At 41.4% G+C, this 17,100-nt stretch overlaps 1 protein-coding gene across 7 annotated transcripts in view; it reads left to right on the plus strand.

Annotated features, from left to right (window-relative positions):
• The window catches only part of LOC309634387 (histone-arginine methyltransferase CARM1-like), a 299,419-nt gene that overhangs the window by 151,024 nt on the left and 131,295 nt on the right, over nucleotides 1–17,100 (plus strand). For all 7 annotated transcript variants that reach the window (XM_082404407.1, XM_082404408.1, XM_082404405.1 and 4 more), the window contains exons 3-4: nucleotides 13,839–13,945; nucleotides 14,933–15,037. In XM_082404407.1, coding sequence (XP_082260533.1) covers nucleotides 13,839–13,945; nucleotides 14,933–15,037 — 212 coding nt within the window. The remainder of the gene's footprint in view (nucleotides 1–13,838; nucleotides 13,946–14,932; nucleotides 15,038–17,100) is intronic.

Raw genomic sequence — 17,100 nt, forward strand, 5'->3', positions numbered from 1 at the left:
CCCTTTTCCTCTGGAACTCCAGTAATTTTTAAGTTGTTTCTTTTTATGATGTCCCATAGATCACATATGCTTTGTTCACTGTTTTTCATTCTTTTTTCTTTATTCTCCTCTGACTGGATAATTTCAAAGGTCCTGTCTTCTACCTCACAACTTCTTTCTTCTGATTGATCCATTCTGATATTGATGTTCTCTATTGCATTTTTAAATTTAGTTCATTGTATTCTTCAGTTTCAGAGTTTCTGTTTGATTCTTTTTTACAATTTGTCCCTCTTTTTAAACTTCTCATTTTGTTCACGCAGAAAAAACTTTTCCTGATTTTGTTGAATTGTCTTTTTGTGTTTTCTTATAGCTATCCAGTTTCCATAGAAGAGCTATTTCAAATTATTTACTGGATAAATCACAGATCTCCATGTCTTTTTGCTTGGTTACTAGAAGATTACTGTGGTCTTTTGGTGATGTCTTGTTTCCTTGATTTGTCATGTTCTTTGAAATCTGCTTTGCTGTCTTCACATCTGAAGTAGCATCACTTCCTCCAGTCCTTACTAACTGGGACAGCAATACGTTCCATCAGCCCTGCTAAGGATTCTGAGGCTCTCATACCTTCTATGGGTACATCTGCTCCGTGTTTCTTGCTCCCTCTTGTGAGAGAATTCTTAAGTTTGAATGTCTTCTCTTGATCCTGCAATGCCCCAGGCTGAGTGATGACAGTCTCCCTTTGTCTCCCCAAAGGTGGTGCTAAAGCTTAAGTTCATGGGTTCTCCCTGGCCTGCAGATTTGGGCTAGCTTTCTGTACATGCTCACTAGCTATTTGTCAAAGTTTGCTGTCACTGACGCTCTTGGGAGCTTGCATAGGGAGCTGGCCACAGGGTAGATATGTGTGTGGGTAAGGCACACAGAGCATTGGGGATGCCCATGAGCCAGTTGGGGAGATCCACAGGTGAGGTGTCCCCAGCAGCTCATTGGTGAGCTTCTTGGTGGAGTTCACAATGCAGTTAATAGGATTCTTGTTCATTTCGTGCCCTCTGAGAATCCTGTCTGCTCGTCTCCCAGTCTCCCCTCATCCCCAGTACACGCTGCTTACGATTCAGTACTGTGGATGGGGCAAGAGAGAAATGAGCGTCTTTGGCAGCAGCCTGCACAGCTGCGGAAGCTGGGCACTTGCACGCTCTCGTTTTTCACCGTGGTAGAAATCACGAGCAAGATCTCTCTTGGCCCTGAGCTTTACTGCCTTGGGTGAGGGGTAGTTTGAGTAATGTCAAAATGTTCCTCTTACCCTCTCCATTGTGTCCAAATTCACTTTTTGTTTTGCTTCAATGGTGTGCTGGCACTTATCTGTTGGAAACCTGGACTTCCACAAAAGATCTTTTGTCCATGGGTGATTATCTAAGACAGTGTTTTCCAGGGCCTCCCAGACCATGGCCAGGAGGGGCTGGAGCCAGTTCATGGGCCACTCAGGGTCCACAGCTGGGACCAAGGTCTGCATACCTATTACCCAACACATGGGTGGGTGAGACTTCTCCTGGGTTTCTTGGTGTATGGTGCTGGATCCCACAGCTCCCACAAAGACACTTTTGTCCGTGGATGGATACCAAATTGTTATTGTTAGGAAGGGGGGGGGGTTGGACAGGAACAAGAGACGTCTTATTCAGCTATGATGCTGATATCACTCTAAACTTGATATTCATTTCATGTATATTGATAGTTACCTGATTTAAAAGGACAGTGAGATCTTTTTTTTTTAACATCTTTATTGGATTATAATTGTTTTACAAAGTTGTGTTAGTTTCTGCTGTATAACAAAGTGAATCTGCTATATGTAAACATATCCCCTCCCTCTTGTGTCTCCCTCCCACCCTCCCTATCCCACCCCCCCATCCCACCCCTCTAGGTGGTCACAAAGCACCGAGCTGATCTCCCTGTGCCATGCAGCTGCTTCCCACTAGCTATCTGTTTTACATTTGGTAGTATATATATGTCCATGCCACTCTCTCACTTCATCACAGCTTACCCTTCCCCCTCTCTGTGTCCTCAAGCCCAAGGACAACAACAAAAAAGAATAATATGTGACAGATGGCATATATGACTTGCAAAGCCTAAAATATTTACTATTTGTCTTTTGCAGAAAAAGTTCGCCAACCCCTGATATATAATATTGACTTTATTTTAAGTTATAAAAGGATCTTATATCCTACAATCATTCTGAAACTTGCTTTAATATTCAGCCCTATTCTTGAAATCTGTGTTTGTTGGCATATGTATCTACTTTAGTCCTTTTAATGGCTGCATGGTATTCCATCGTATTAATATAGCACACTCTTCCGGCTCATTCCTCCGCTAGATGGACAGTGACATTGTTTACACCCTTCACTATTAAAAAAGTCAAGAAACATTAAAAAAAAAAAAAGTGAGAGATCAGCTAGAGTATTTTAAATAAATTTTTGGCAAAATTTTGCCAACCTAGAATAATAAATAACTAGATGTTGGAAGTAACATCTCCAAATAAGGAAATTCTGCAGTTACACACAGAGAACCCTTTGCTGTCATGATTTTGTAACACTTGGAGTCAAAAGGATTTCCCTGTTTAGCCAGTCTCTCTGGCTGCAGCTGAAGTCATTTCCCTGTTATTTATGTTACATTGATATGTTACATCTTAATTTTTGTTTTTGTTCCTTATTTTCCCAGCCATCTTCATTCATTACATAGACAGCTTCTTCCGGTGTAGAACATGGACTTTCTGTATTTTAGAATTTCCCACTTTCTGGAATGCAGATAGTGGTATTGGAAGGAACATTGGCCTTGCTAATTTTTCCTCAGAACAAACTGTGTCTTTCCCTCTCCATGTGTACAGTGGCGATCAGAATACCTCTTGGCAGTGGGAATTGAATTAAGTGACACCGTAAATGTGCAAACATTATCAAATGGAGCAGTTCATAAATGTGTGCTTGCTTTTTAACCGTGGCTGAGACTGGTAGCAGGAAGTATCTCTCTTCTCTGCTCCTGATTGCTCTTTTGTGTTTCTCTCCCCTCGTGCTCTTTCCCCCAGCCTCCTCCTCTTCACTTTGGTTCCTGGGCAGCTGCTACTGTGAAGACAGTGCAGATCCCATCTGCTTTTAGCATATGGGACCAACGCTGTTGCTTCCAAAGTCCTTGCATTTGCTGTTCAGAGCAGGGTGGGTTATTGTATGGAAAGTGAGGCAGAAAATTCCAGAATGATTTAACAACCAGTCTTTGTTAAATCTTCATACAGTAATGATGAGAACAATAGATCAATTTTTCTATCCATCATCCATCCATCTCCCACTTTTTTCTACTGAGAAGTTGTTTCTTCACGCTTTTATATAATAAAATACAAATAGATAAATTTTAAGATCAGGGAAAATATAGAAAGACTGAAGCCAAGAGGAAATTAAAGCACAGACCTACATATTATAGGACCCATAAATCATGGGTACTGTAATTACTGCCAACCCATGATTTTGGCTCTGAGCATCCTGGCACCCAAGCAAAAGAGAAAATACTGTTGACTTATAAGATTCCCAGTGTCCATAAGGGGCAGATCAGTGGTAGGTGGGCAGAATGTCAAGCCAAGTTTCCCTTGGCATTTCACTCTGAAGAAAATTTTTCTCGAGCGGGCTCCCAATAAGATTTGGAGCATTTTTCAGAGTAGAGTATCAAGGGTTCTAAACTCAGTGCTCATTCTAGAGCTAGGATGCAGTTAAAGTTTCAGATACACCCTACATATAAAAAGAACTGCTGGTTGTAGTTATGAAAACACTGAATGATAACCAGTATTCCTGGATTTAATTTTCCTGACTTTGGAAAATTAAAATGGTCGATGTTATCCACCATTCCATATGAGGAAAGTATAGATGGATGTCAGCCAGGAAGCATTCATTCAACAGTTAATAAATCCACTAGCCGTTTGTCATCAAAGTAAATGGTTGGATCAGTTTGTTAGGGGATGATGATAACACAGTGCATGCTGTGGGCATCCTGAGTGGAATTGCTCTTCGACTGTGGATGTCACACTCTTGAGTCTCCTTGATCATATCTAATTACAGGGGAAGGTTGGGGGAGGTGGATGGTCTAATGAAAGCTCATCTTCACAGCTGAAATCACACTATAGGTCAGTCAACAGTACCGTATTCATATGAAAATTGTTTGTTTGGGAATGATAGTGATCATTTCACCAGAACTTATCTAATAGCTCTAGAGTTAAGAGTTTGAACCTGCCCTAATGAGTGTCTGTACAAAACAGCCAAATAAAATCATTGTCGAGAAACTCAGCAACTTCTTCTGTAAGCCTAAAATGCAACTAACAATTGATTGAAAAGATAGCATGATAAAGTGTGTTTAGCTATCATTTTCCTTAGCTTCAGTGATTTCATGGTGCTTAGAAATTGAAGGGAAGTAGTTGATATTTTAAGTTGCAGACTTGCTGTCCACTGAGTTTTGCAATGGACCCCTGGGGATATGGGATCACAGACTCAAATGCCTACAAGAGCCCAGGCAGGTCATGGAAATGCATGAAGTGAGCTGGTTGCAAATAAGAAAGAATGGTGGCAGCTGTGGTGAACGGGAAATCTCGTATTCATTCAAAAGGTGGCAGCAGCTACTTCTCTCATGTGATTGTTGCCACAGAGCAAGTCAGACCCAGGGATTTCATGCTGTGCAATTTTAGCCAGAAATTCACATTTCCTGTGAGATTTTTTTTTCTGATTTTTAAGACATACATATGATGACCAGGTTTAAAAGTGCCTGTAGGCTGGATTTAGCCTCTGCTCGGTCATTTTGCACACAGTGGACCAGCTGTATAAATGTGAAAGAGGAAACAAGAGAAAAGCAAAGAGATTGAGCTAAGAAGACACATGCACATCCATGCTTTTAACCAATTATAGGTTCATGTCATTGGGAAGACTATAGTAGGTGCATTTTGCTTTCTAAAAATGAAGACAAGATTAATTTCCTATAAGTATTGTATGTAGTATTACTGTTAAATCCATATTTGAATGGGAAGAGAGCTAGATCTTAAAAGTTGTATTGCAAAACCAAAAGATGCTACTTGTCATCTGAAATTTTTTTTTTTTTTAATGTAACTTGAAATCTTAAGTCTGCCAGATATAAAGTCCTTTCTTTCCTTTGCCTTGCAACAGGTACAGAATTTCTCAGCCGAGTTTATGGGTATTTTTGTCTCATTCGTCTACAGATAATATATAAAGAGAAGGCCCAGAGAGATTTTTGTATCTAGTTATTATGCTAAGTTTTCACTTGGCAAAGTGAAGTGCCCCAAACATTATGTACTGAAGGTACAGTCTGCTATTTCAAATTTTTAAGTTTCATGTTGGGTTACAGTAATGCTTACCTAAAGTCAACTGTTTTGGGAATGTAGGGAGTATGGCATAGGCAGCTGTAAAAATGTTGGTTTAAGTTGTTAAACATCATTTTAAAAACTGTGTAAATCTAATCAAGTTGGAAATGTGCCTGATGCCACCTGTTTGGTGTTCACCTGTGCTGCTTTGCTTGCTGGGAGGCATGCAGAGGCCTTGGGAAGCCATGAGAACTAATTGAATAATGGCTCGTGCAGCCGCATAAATAAATTAGTCCCTCTGTGAATATATGCTGAATGCTCCAGAAGGTGCATTCTGGCCTCACTTAGTGAACTGAGGTACCATTTGTCTTTCTGCAAGTCTGTTGACCTTCAAATAACTAGGTGGTTTTGTGGAATCCAGTCTTGATCCTAAGTAGTGCGCGTATGGGAGGGTCTTCACTGAAATTGGTTAAAAAATAATGGTAGAAATGAGCCCAATTGCAAAGACACTGATTCACCTCTAAGGTAGAGAAAAGTATGGTGTAGATTAAAAAAAAAAAAAACACTTGAAATGAGTACAACATAAAAATATATAAAATTGTTAGTAAAACCAAAAACCAAACCAAACCCAAACCAAAAGAACTCTTAAACCTGAATCAACTGGCAATGACTAAGAAAAAACAAAACAAAACAAAAAATTCTTGTGAAGTGGGAGATTTCTGTTCTAGTCAAGGCTACCTATACAAAGTAGCTCAGGACAACAAAGGAAAGTTACTGTAAGGAAATGTCTCATGACATTTAAGGCAGAGGAACCGCGTGTCCTGAAACCATGTGGCGAAACAGGTATTATCTGTGTGGTCTTCCCCATCTGCATCTTTCTGTGTCGTCATCTCTCTCAACTGCCTATTCCTCTTGTACTTGACCCTGCCTGGCTACCTCCCCTAAGACTACATCATCTTGTAGCCAGGGTGACTCAGTAATTTAGCATCCCAACCAGGACTCTGAGTGTGAGAGGGAATGCAACCAGTAATCTCTCCAGGATGGCAGACATAAATTGCAATGTCCCAGGTAAACCAAGATGTAGGATCACTCCTCTTTGGAGCCCCAGAGCCTATCCTGTTTATTAGTACCTGGGTCTTTTGGTCCAGGCTGAGTGACCCGTTAGTCAGCAGCTCATTCTTAACTAATCTGCTGGATAAGATGTAGGATCTATCTAATGGTGCAAACAGAACATCAGGAGCTATGAGCAGGGCCAGAAACTCTTAGGGAGTATGGACAGGAAAATAGAGCTGGTAACTGTCACAGTGTCAGGGATTCAACATGTTATAGGACCAGAAATGTTAGATCAGTTGCTTTTGTAGTAACCTTTCACACAGCAACGTGCTCTGGGAGCAAAAGCTGGGTTTAAGCTACCCCCAGTTCAAAGATTTCCGAAGCCAAGAGACTTACTGTCTATTTTCCGTGGCTCACCATCCTCCAGTTTGACCTCTGAAGTACATATATTTTCTCACTCCCATTTCGCCAATTTCAGCTTAGTCTATAATGCTTCTACCTCTCTTTTGGCAGTGGTTAACTGTGGTTAATCTACTCTCCTTTCTTCTGATAACAGAAGCCCAGTTTTCCTTTGGGTTTAGATAGGGCTGACTCAAGTCTGGTCAATAGGCATTGATCCCTAGCCATAGCAATTGATTCAGAGATGGGTCTTTAATTTAACTTGGTTCAATGAGACTTAATCTGGGGCTTTTGTTGGAACATTTTGGAAGGACTGGGCTTGCTAAGCTAGTAGCAGTGTTGTTCTGGAGATGATGATAGTCATCTTGCCCTGTGGGAGGGGAAACCCGCCTGAACCTTAAGGTAAAACAGAGAAGTACAGAACTAGAGCGAGAGACCAAGAGCGAGAGAGAGAAAGGGAAAGAAAGAGAAGGGGATGGTGAGGTGGGACTTAAGATCATTCGAACTCCTGGACACAGCCGTTCTAGAAAATGGAATTTTAATCCTGGATTTTTCAGTTTGGTGAGCCATAACGTTCCTATTTCAGTTAAACTTAGTTGAATTTCCACCTCTTGCCAACAAAAGAGTTTTCACTGATATCCTTTCCTTAGAATTTTGTTCCTGCTTTGGCTTAGTCACTTATCCCTCTGTCCAAGGCTGACCCCTGATCCTTCTGCTTATTGGAAACCACACAGTTCTCAGATCTTGGTCTTTCCTTGCTGATGGGTGGAGTGTCAGGGCAAGTGTGCTAGGATCCCACAGGGATTGGGCAACTGGCTCAGTATTCAGACAAATGAGACAAATGAGCAAACTGTCCTTACTTTCATAAATGGTGAAGCTCACTATTTTACTAATGTTTTGGTCACTGCTGGTCATCTCAGAAAGTGTTTAATTGGTTAAAGACATGCATGTAGATTGCCTCTGATGTTTGATAAGATTTGTAATCCAGTTATTTTGCATAAGATTCTTCATATTTAGAGATATGACAGATATACAAAATACTCCCAAATAGCCCTTCCCAGTGCTTTGTACTAATGTTTTGTTTGTACAAGAATAATTTTAGTTAAGTATTACATAGGTTATGAATTATAGGTTTGGTTGCTAATTGTAAGGCTTTGAGAGGAGAGCAAAACCAAATAAATTTGATTTCTTAGAGCTTATAAGCATATTTATTTTAAGAGAGGTTGATTGGCAGTTGCTCTTAAGAAATGCTAACAAATTTATTTTAAAGAGGAGACAAAAGCACTAGCTTGAAGTTTGGGGAAGCTGTCCATTTTTCTAGTTTTCTCATGTATACAATAGAAACCTACAGTGTTTTATAGTAATGCTATGTATGGTGGGCACTCAGAGAATCTACTTTATGTCTAATCACTTCCCAAAGGCTCTACCCTCTAACTACCATCACATTGGAGACTAGGTATGATTTTCCGGGGGGACAGACATTGTCTATAGTAATGCTCACTGGAGGTTCCAAAATAAGATGCAGTAATAGTAACCCATCTTCTCTTCTTCAGTTCTCCAAACTAGAGGGAGAGACTTTTGGTAAGAGGAGTGAAGGGATCTTTAAATCCAGCAGGTGGTTATGCCTTTGGAAAACATTTTAGCAAGGAGTTCATTTTTTTTTTTTTTTTTTTTTGGATGGAGGAGACTTTTGATCTGCAGGCACCATTTGTTTGAAAGATGCCATTAATTCTGTAGAGCCTGGATGACTCCCAGAGGAGAGTAAAGAAAGGCCAGCTGTTGAGAACATAATAAAACTTAAATGGTATTCACATTTGCATATTGTCTCCTTTAACTGCTTAGAGCAGAAAAGGTGGGAGGATATGGCTCCGAACCACTGCTCTGGAATAAGGAGATCCCTGTGGGGTGTTTCCCAGAGGTCTGAGGGCAGAGTAGATAAGGATGGGGAAACACCCTCAATTGCTAGTAAAAGCCAAGTGCCTCGGACGCAGCATGGATTATGAGTAAAATGGGAACTCCTTTCAAAGGACACGTTTATCCGCACTGTTTCTGAAGAGAATGGCCTGGTGGAACTGGCACTGTAACTACTCTGGCTGTAAACCATCACATTTTGTCATTTCTCAGCACAATACGTAGATGTAATTTTCTCTATCATATAGATATTAACCAAGGACTTGACAGTTCCATGCCTCAGCCATGATTCTAACTATTCCACTTTGATTCTCAGACTTGACTCAGGTTCTTTCTTGACAAACCATTACTTTCAATTTTAGCATGTAGTTATACTCAAGGATCAGTTAAAGACTACTCAGACACAGCATTTCCTTTTTGTTCTGTTACTCCTAAAAGACCAGATTGAAGGGATCTGTTTTTGTTTGCTTGCTTCTCTTAAATAGCTACTATTTACAAGTGATACTGTCTGTGGTGCTTGCCGTACAGAGTTTATTTACCAAGATGTAGCATCTTTCTGTGCCAGGAAAGGGTGATACCTGTCTGACTGCCTCAGCTGTTCTGGCCACATGTCCCAAAATTATACTGGAAAATCCACAACTGACAATATGATAATCATGGTATGGATTTTTTTTAAAAGGTCAAACTGTAGACATTATTGCAGAGCTGCTTTTGGACTATCTTGAATAATTTACAGATAGCCCATTTGAATTCTCTCTAGTCCATCAGCTCAGATTTGCCAGATTAAGGTCTTTTTACTGGGAAGGAAGTAAAAGGTATCTATTTTCCTATAGTCAGTATACAAAAAAGGGAACAAAACTGACCACGTGCCCCCATTCAATTCTGCTTCTCCTGGTTTCATGGTCCTTAGAATCAAGGATTTATTTTCTCCTATTTATTTCCTCATCAGAGGTGTGTGAACTAAAGTATTTGGGCCCAGTTGGCAGTGAAAGTTTAATTAATCAAAAAGTTCTAGTTAGGTATCACTGGCAGAATCAATTATCTTTGGTTATGGTGCAATTTAAGTCAAAATCTATTCATGGTCTGAACTCCTAAATGTCAGTATTACTGTTCTTTTCTTCTTTTTTTAATGAAGAGGAACATAATATTCACATAAAAAAGTTTCCATACCTTCTTCATTCCTGCTCCCAAAGTTAGATAAATGCAAATTGAATTTCAGGAAATTTCCTATACAGATATATTCTATGTGTGTTTCCGGAGAAAGGCATAGCAGTCTCAGGTATAGGTGGGAACTGATTAGATCATAAGGGTGGAGCCCTTATGAATGAGGTTAGCATCCTTACAGAAGAGACCCCAGGGAGTTCCTTTGCTCCTTCCACCATGTGAGGACACAGACACAAGTCTGTAGTCTGCATCTCAGAAGAGAACCCTCACCAGAACCTAACCATGCTGGCACCCTGATCTCAGACTTCCAGCCTCCAGAACAGTTTTTAAGGACAACTTTTATTGCTACCAGAGGCTTTTATCATCAATACATGGTTCTGACTGCGATACCTTCTTCAGACTGCACAGGGAGCTCAGGACCCAGAAGTCATTAAGAGAAATACAGGTAGGCTGGGGAGGCAGGGGGATTAACTTTTATCAAGAAAATCCTAATAGCTTAACATAAAACTAGGGTACTGAATTCAGTTATTACATGTTACAGACCCAAATCATAGAGCTGCCCCAACATCTAGACAGTCTCTCCTACTGATTATAAATGAGTGAACTGAATAGTTCATTTATAATCAAAATAAATTTCTGTTATTTATATAAGTCACTCTGTGCCACTCTGTTATAGCAACCCAAACGGACTAAGACAGTGTCTTTAGTGGCTACCAGAGTCCTTTCTTCTGGAGACTGAGGAAAGGGGAGAAATAAACAATTAAATTTCTTTTCCTTTTTAATATGTGATTTTTTTTCTATCGTTATACATCAGGTGGAAACACAGACATTTCTTTTATTTACACACATTAACTTAACCATTAAAATAAAGGTAAGGGTGACTTGTGAAGAGAACATTCTCTTGGCAGCCGTTGTGACAGAATTCACAATAGTCAAGAGTTAATTGATGTTGATTCCTGGACTTGCCAATATCTGACTTCTAATTTCCTAAATCCCATAAAACTGGTCAAACTAGAGACCCTGATTTTTGGTTTATCAAATGTGGTCCCTGTGCCAGGATTACAGAGTGATGATTATAGTGTGTATAATGTAATACGATTGGATTTTTTAAAAATAGCAAACACAGAGCCAATACATCCAAGTTAGTATTGATTTTGGAAGGTTGTTTATGTATTGCGTGAATGCTGGTGTAACACAAAACTTCTTTGGAGCTTCTCTTTCACCTTCTCCTTTGAAGACAATTGGTGAGGTACACAAGCAGACTATCCTTATTACTTTATATCAAAATTTTGCTTTTAAACCCAAAATGGTACTTTGCAACTCACCACACATCCTATTCACTAAATTAGGCAGCCATTACTTTTGGCTGTATTAAAGGTAAAATTTCCGCCAAAGGATAGAGACGTGAAACTGTAGAGAATATTCACAAGACTATTTATTGGACAAGTGAGTTTACCATAGGCTTTGAAAGCCCAAACACCTGAGATGCCCAGGACTCAAAGAACTCACAGAGGGGTAACACAAACCACTGCTGGCAATCTCTGAGAACTCAGAGGGAATTGGAGAGGTGCCAGGAGACTAGAGCTGGGTAAATAGTATCCAGTATCATCTTTGTTTTTCAGTATATCCGAGAATTTATTGTATTTTATTTTACTTTATTATTCCTTTTTTTGTTGAGAACATTTAAGTTCTCTGTTAGCAAAGTTCAATTATATAGGGACCTCCCTGGTGGAGCAGTGGTTAAGAATTTGCCTGCCAATGCAGGGGACACGGGTTCGATCCCTGGTCTGGGAAGATCCCACATGCCATGGAGCAATGAAGCCCATGTGCCACAGCTACTGACTCTGTGCTCTAGAGCCTGTGAGCCACAACTGCTGAGCCCGTGTGACACAACTACTGAAGCTCGCGCACCCTAGGGCCCCCGTGCCGCAACTACTGAGCTTGCGTGCTGCAACTACTGAAGCCCATGTGCCTAGAGCTCGTGCTCTGCAACAAGAGAAGCCACTGCAGTGAGAAGCCCGCACACCTCGACGAAGAGTAGCCTCTGTTTGCTGCAACTAGAGAAAGCCTGCGCACAGCTACGAAGACCCAATGCAGCCAAAAAAAAAAAAAAATTTCAATTATATAATACATGTTAACAACTGTAGTCACCACGTTATACATTAGATCCTCAGGCCTTATTCATTTTATAGTTGAAAGTTTGTACCCCTTTACCAACCTCTCCCTATTTTCCCCACCCCGTAGCTCCTGGCAACCACTTTTCTACTGTCTGTTTCTATAAGTTTGACTTTTTAAAAAAAAAGTTTCCAAATATAAGTGATATCATATAGTATTTGTCTTCCTCTTTCTGGCTTATTTCACTTAGCATAATACCATCAAGGTCCATCCATGGTGTTGCAAGTCGCAGGGTTTCCATTTTTCTCGTGGCTGAATGATATATATATATATATATATATATATATATATCTCATATCTTCTTAATCCATTCATCTATTGACAGATGAATTGAAACAATTTCACCAAGTTCATTTATCATTTCCCCAAATTTATTGAATTCACATTTTCAACCTGTTACTGGGTGGCTGTTACGTTAGCACTATGTTCTGAAGACTAGAGATAAATAAGGCTTGACACCGTGCCCCCAAACCATGCCCTGAAAGAGTTTGATACATATATAGAGATGGACACTTTAAAAATTGATAAATTGGGTAAAATATGAAATAAGATGGTAAGCTGAGAGCATGAGATGAGAGCACAGGTTCTGGTCCCTGGCTACACATGAAAACTAACTGGAGGCTTTTGAAAAAAATAGAGATGCCTTCTCCCCACTACCAGAGCACTGAATTACTCAGTATAGGTGGAGGGTCCAACACCTACATTAAAAAATTCTTCCTAGGTGATTCTGGTTTGTAGCCAAGTGTTGAGGCCCAGTGTGTTACAGCAGTTCATTCTGCCTATGGGTGTTGTAGAACACAGTAGTGAAGAAATGCTCATTGAACTGAATCTTGGAGAATGAATAGGAGTTTCATGTCAAAAGGTAATCCAAACAGAAGAGACAGGGGTTTCAAAGTCAAGAAGCCAGGCCAGGCCCAGGCTGACCTGGAAATGTGTAAGTGCTTCAGCAGCACGCTGGGCGCGTAAGGGTGTAGTGCAGGTCTTATGTGTGCAGGAAATGGGGGCGAGGAGGGCACGCACACAGGGGCGGACAGACGTGAGGGGCTGGAGCTCATGGTGAATCCAGACTGGGTGGGCATTAGGGATCCCACGTGGGCTGTAAGAGAGAGACCCGGTCACAGTACCAGCAGTGGAGAGGAGAGAGACCCCAGGCAGCGAGGACCACTGGGCGGGACTTTGAGAGACATTTCTAAGGCAGAAGTCACAGAATTTGACCACTGTGCATGCTGTGTTATCTATTAGTAATATCAGTTCTGGGATTCTTTGAGCCTTCACTTCTGTATTTTTTTCCTCACACAGTAGAAAGCATTTCCTCGTATACACATATCCCCAGTTATTTTACCTTTTCTCTATACGCTTAGGGAATACTAAATATGAAAATAAAAAACAAAACTTGTCACTATAATGATAGAATGAGATTTTATATATATAACTCACTTATATACATATATATTTTGTATTCACATATATTTTATTTTTCTTATCATCAACAATCACCTTCTTCAGAGCACATACTGAGAATAAGCCTATGAGCTTTGTTAGCACCGTACCAGGAGAATTCAGTGAGCCCAGACTCTGCCTGTGTGCCATTATGGTCTCAAACTTGACATTTCTGAATGCAAATATGTCTGACAAGTGTAAATAAGGGCGTCCCACCTCAGAGTAGTACCCATCCCCGCCTTGCCGCTCCTTGTCACGCGTGTGTTCAGAGGTGAACACGCCGTTTTAATCTTCTAACAGTTTCTCAGCTGGAATTTTGTGACGAGCGCAGTGGTGAGTGCTGTGGTTTCCAAGGTGTAGAAATGGATCTGCTTTCTTCTCCTTGCAGAATTCAGCGCATTTTCCAATACCTTGAAAAGATGCCGGCGTGAGGAAAAGGAATACTCAGTGTTCAGCCAGCGGACAGAAGAGGCGTCTGCTGCACAGTACTTCCAGGTCAGGGGAGCGGTCCCAGGTGGAACTGGGTCGTTTCAGAGCGACACACACCTGGGCGAGGCGGTGGGTGGAGAAGAGAGCGTAGCGGGTTTTTTTCTTTTTCTTCTGCCGCGCTGCGCGGCGTGTGGGATCTTAGTTCCCCGACCAGGGGTCGAACGCATGCTCCCTGCCTTGGAAGCGGGGAGTCTTAACCACGGGACCGCCAGGGAAGTCCCGAGAGCGCAGCGGTTTCTGGTGTGTGGTCCTCTGACCAGCAGCAACGGCATTGCCTGGATTGGAACCTTGTCTCTGTCACTTAGCGAGTTGTCAGGACTTGGGCAAGTGGCTGTATCTTCCTGAGCCTCGGTCTCCTCAGCTGAGGAACATACTTCATCTGATTGTTGTGGTGATTTCATTTGATTAGAGGATGTATGTGAAACACTTAGCATGGTGCCTGGCACATAGAAAACTCTACCAAATGGTGGCCATTACAATGATGATATGTATTACTCACTGTCAGTGCTCATGGATTTATACGTACCACGTCACCCAACCGGCTTGCCTCAGGATCGCCACCGTCACTGCCTTCTACCCCACCCCACCCTCTCCTGGGATTTCTATCCAAGGCCCATCTTTCTCTCTAGGCTGATGGGACTCATCAGGGCCATCCCTTTTGGCCCTGGCCCCTTTCTCTCTCACTTGCCTCTGTTATTCTTGATCTGTGCTCTCTCAGCCTCTGCTTTGGGAGGGGACCCTGGGCGCCAATCTGGTCAAGGTCTAGGTCTGAATCCACTGTATGAAGCAAGAGGCAAAGTTCTGGGGTCTCCTTAGAGTTGTGGGCCCTACAAATAGGGCCAGCATGGAGAGGTCACGGGTGTCTCAGAGCCTCGGCCCCCCGATGCGTTAGACCAAGCCTGCCTTGACCCAGGTGGCTGTGAGAGCCAAGTACTCGTGCAGGTCCTGCCTCATGGCATGTTTACCCTCCCTGTCCTTCTCTCTTCCTTACAGTTTTATGGCTGCCTTTCCCAGCAGCAGAACATGATGCAAGATTTTGTGAGGACAGCCACTTACCACAGAGCCATCCTCCAGAACCACACTGACTTTAGAGATAAGGTAATGCTGGCAGCAGGTTATTAATCTCAAACCATTTTAAGAAGCCTTGTCAAAAAACTAGACTGAACATTCAGCTTTGATAGAATTACCATATAACCCAGAAATTCCACTTCTGACTGTATACCTAACTAACTGAAAGAATTAAAAGCAGGTATTGAGATAACTATTTGTACGTGAATGTTCATAACAGCACTATTCACAGTAGCCAAAACGTGGGAGCATTCCAAATGCCCATTAACTGACGAATAGGTAAATAAAATGTGGTATATCCGTTCAATGGAATATTATGAATATTGTTTGTATTTATATTATTCATAAAAAGAATGTAATGCTGATGCACGCTGCAGTGTGGATGAACCATGAAAACATATGCAGTGAAAGAAGCCAGCTACAAAAGCACATATGATTCCATTTATAGGAAACATCCAGAATAGAAGTCCAGAGCGAGAAGGCAGACTAGTGGTTCCCAGGGGCTGGGGGAGGGGGACTTGGGGAGTGGCTGTTTAGTGGGTACAGGCTTGCCTTTTGGGGTGATGAAAATGTCTTGACAGAGGTAATAGTTGGATAACATAGTAAATGTGCCAAAACCCGCTGAATTGTACCCTTTAAAATGGTTGATGGTTAATTTTATGTTATGTGAACTTTACCTCAGTAAAGAAATTAAGTTTTGAGAGCCAGGAACTCAAGAGACTGAATGCACTATGTTTTGGTGCACAGAACAGGTTAGGAGCTGTATTGCTACGTAATGAATAGCCCTTATTGTGTCACTTTACTTCGATTTTTTTTTTTTCATGGACTCCACAAGTACCTGCATTTATTTCCTTCACAGAATGGATCTGAATGATGAATGATTGCTAACACTCTGTACAAGTGTCGTCCCTTATTTTACCACCTGTTAAACAGCCAAGGTGTTCAAGATACTATACAGCTCATCTCAGAAACAGGGTCACTGGTCAGTGAATCAGCAGTCATGGGGTCTAGTTTCATATTTTCCCATTAAGTAGCTCTGTGATCTTAGGCAAACACTAGATTTCTCTGGGCCTCACAGTCTCTTCTACTGCCATAGTAATTGTAGACCCGTGGCCTTTGAGATTTGCAGCATTAATTCCCCAGGAGGAATGCGGCAGAACATTGAAATAAGGATCCCAATCCCTGCATCCACACCCATTTGCAGTTGTACAGCTGCTCCTTTCATGAAGAGATAGTTTAGTTTTTTATCCCTTATCTCTGTGCAATCCTTGGGATGTACTTTGATCAACAGAATATGACAGAGGTGACATTGTGTGAGTTTCAGAGCCTAGGCCTTCATGAGCCTTGTGGCTTCTGGGCTCACCCTGGTGGAACCCTGAGACCACCATACTGTGAAGAAGCCCTGTCTAGCCTGCTGGAGGTTGGGAGGTCACTTGGAGGAGAAGTGAAGCAGTCCAGTCAATTGCCAGCACCAACTGCCAGACCAATAACTGAGGCCAGCCTGGACCTTCCTGTCTAACCAGCCCTCCAGCTGAATGCAGGAACACGAATGAGTCTAGGCAAGACCAACAGGGAAACTGCCCAACCCTCCCACAGAGTTGGGAGAAATAATACATTGGTTCTTGTTCAAGCCACTAAATTGTGTTGTAGTTTATGATGCTGAAATAGTTAATTAAAGTAGAGAGAAGACGCACGAAAAAATAGTGATAAATAGGCCCCCAGCTAGAAGTTGATTTGCTCATGGGTTGCTTTCTGCTGTCATGTCCATTCTGCTATAGAGCCCATCAGAGAATTCTTAATTTTGGTTATATTTTTTCAATTCCAGAATTTCCATTTGGCTCTTCTTTATGTCATATATTTCGACTGAGACTATTTATTTTTCCCTTGATTTCAGTAGTGTTCATGATTGCTGCTTGGAGCTTTATTATAATAGCTACTTGAAGGTTTTTGCCAGATAATTGTAACATCTGTGTCACTGCTGTGTTTGCTTCAGTTGATTATCTATTCCCAGGGAATTGATATTTTCCTGAGTCTTCCTATGCCAAAGAATTTTAGATTGTTTTCCGTACATTTTGAATATTATGAGACTCTGG

The sequence above is a fragment of the Balaenoptera borealis genome (assembly GCF_965194805.1).
Source record: "Balaenoptera borealis genome assembly, chromosome: 8".
NCBI classification, from domain to species: domain Eukaryota; kingdom Metazoa; phylum Chordata; class Mammalia; order Artiodactyla; family Balaenopteridae; genus Balaenoptera; species Balaenoptera borealis.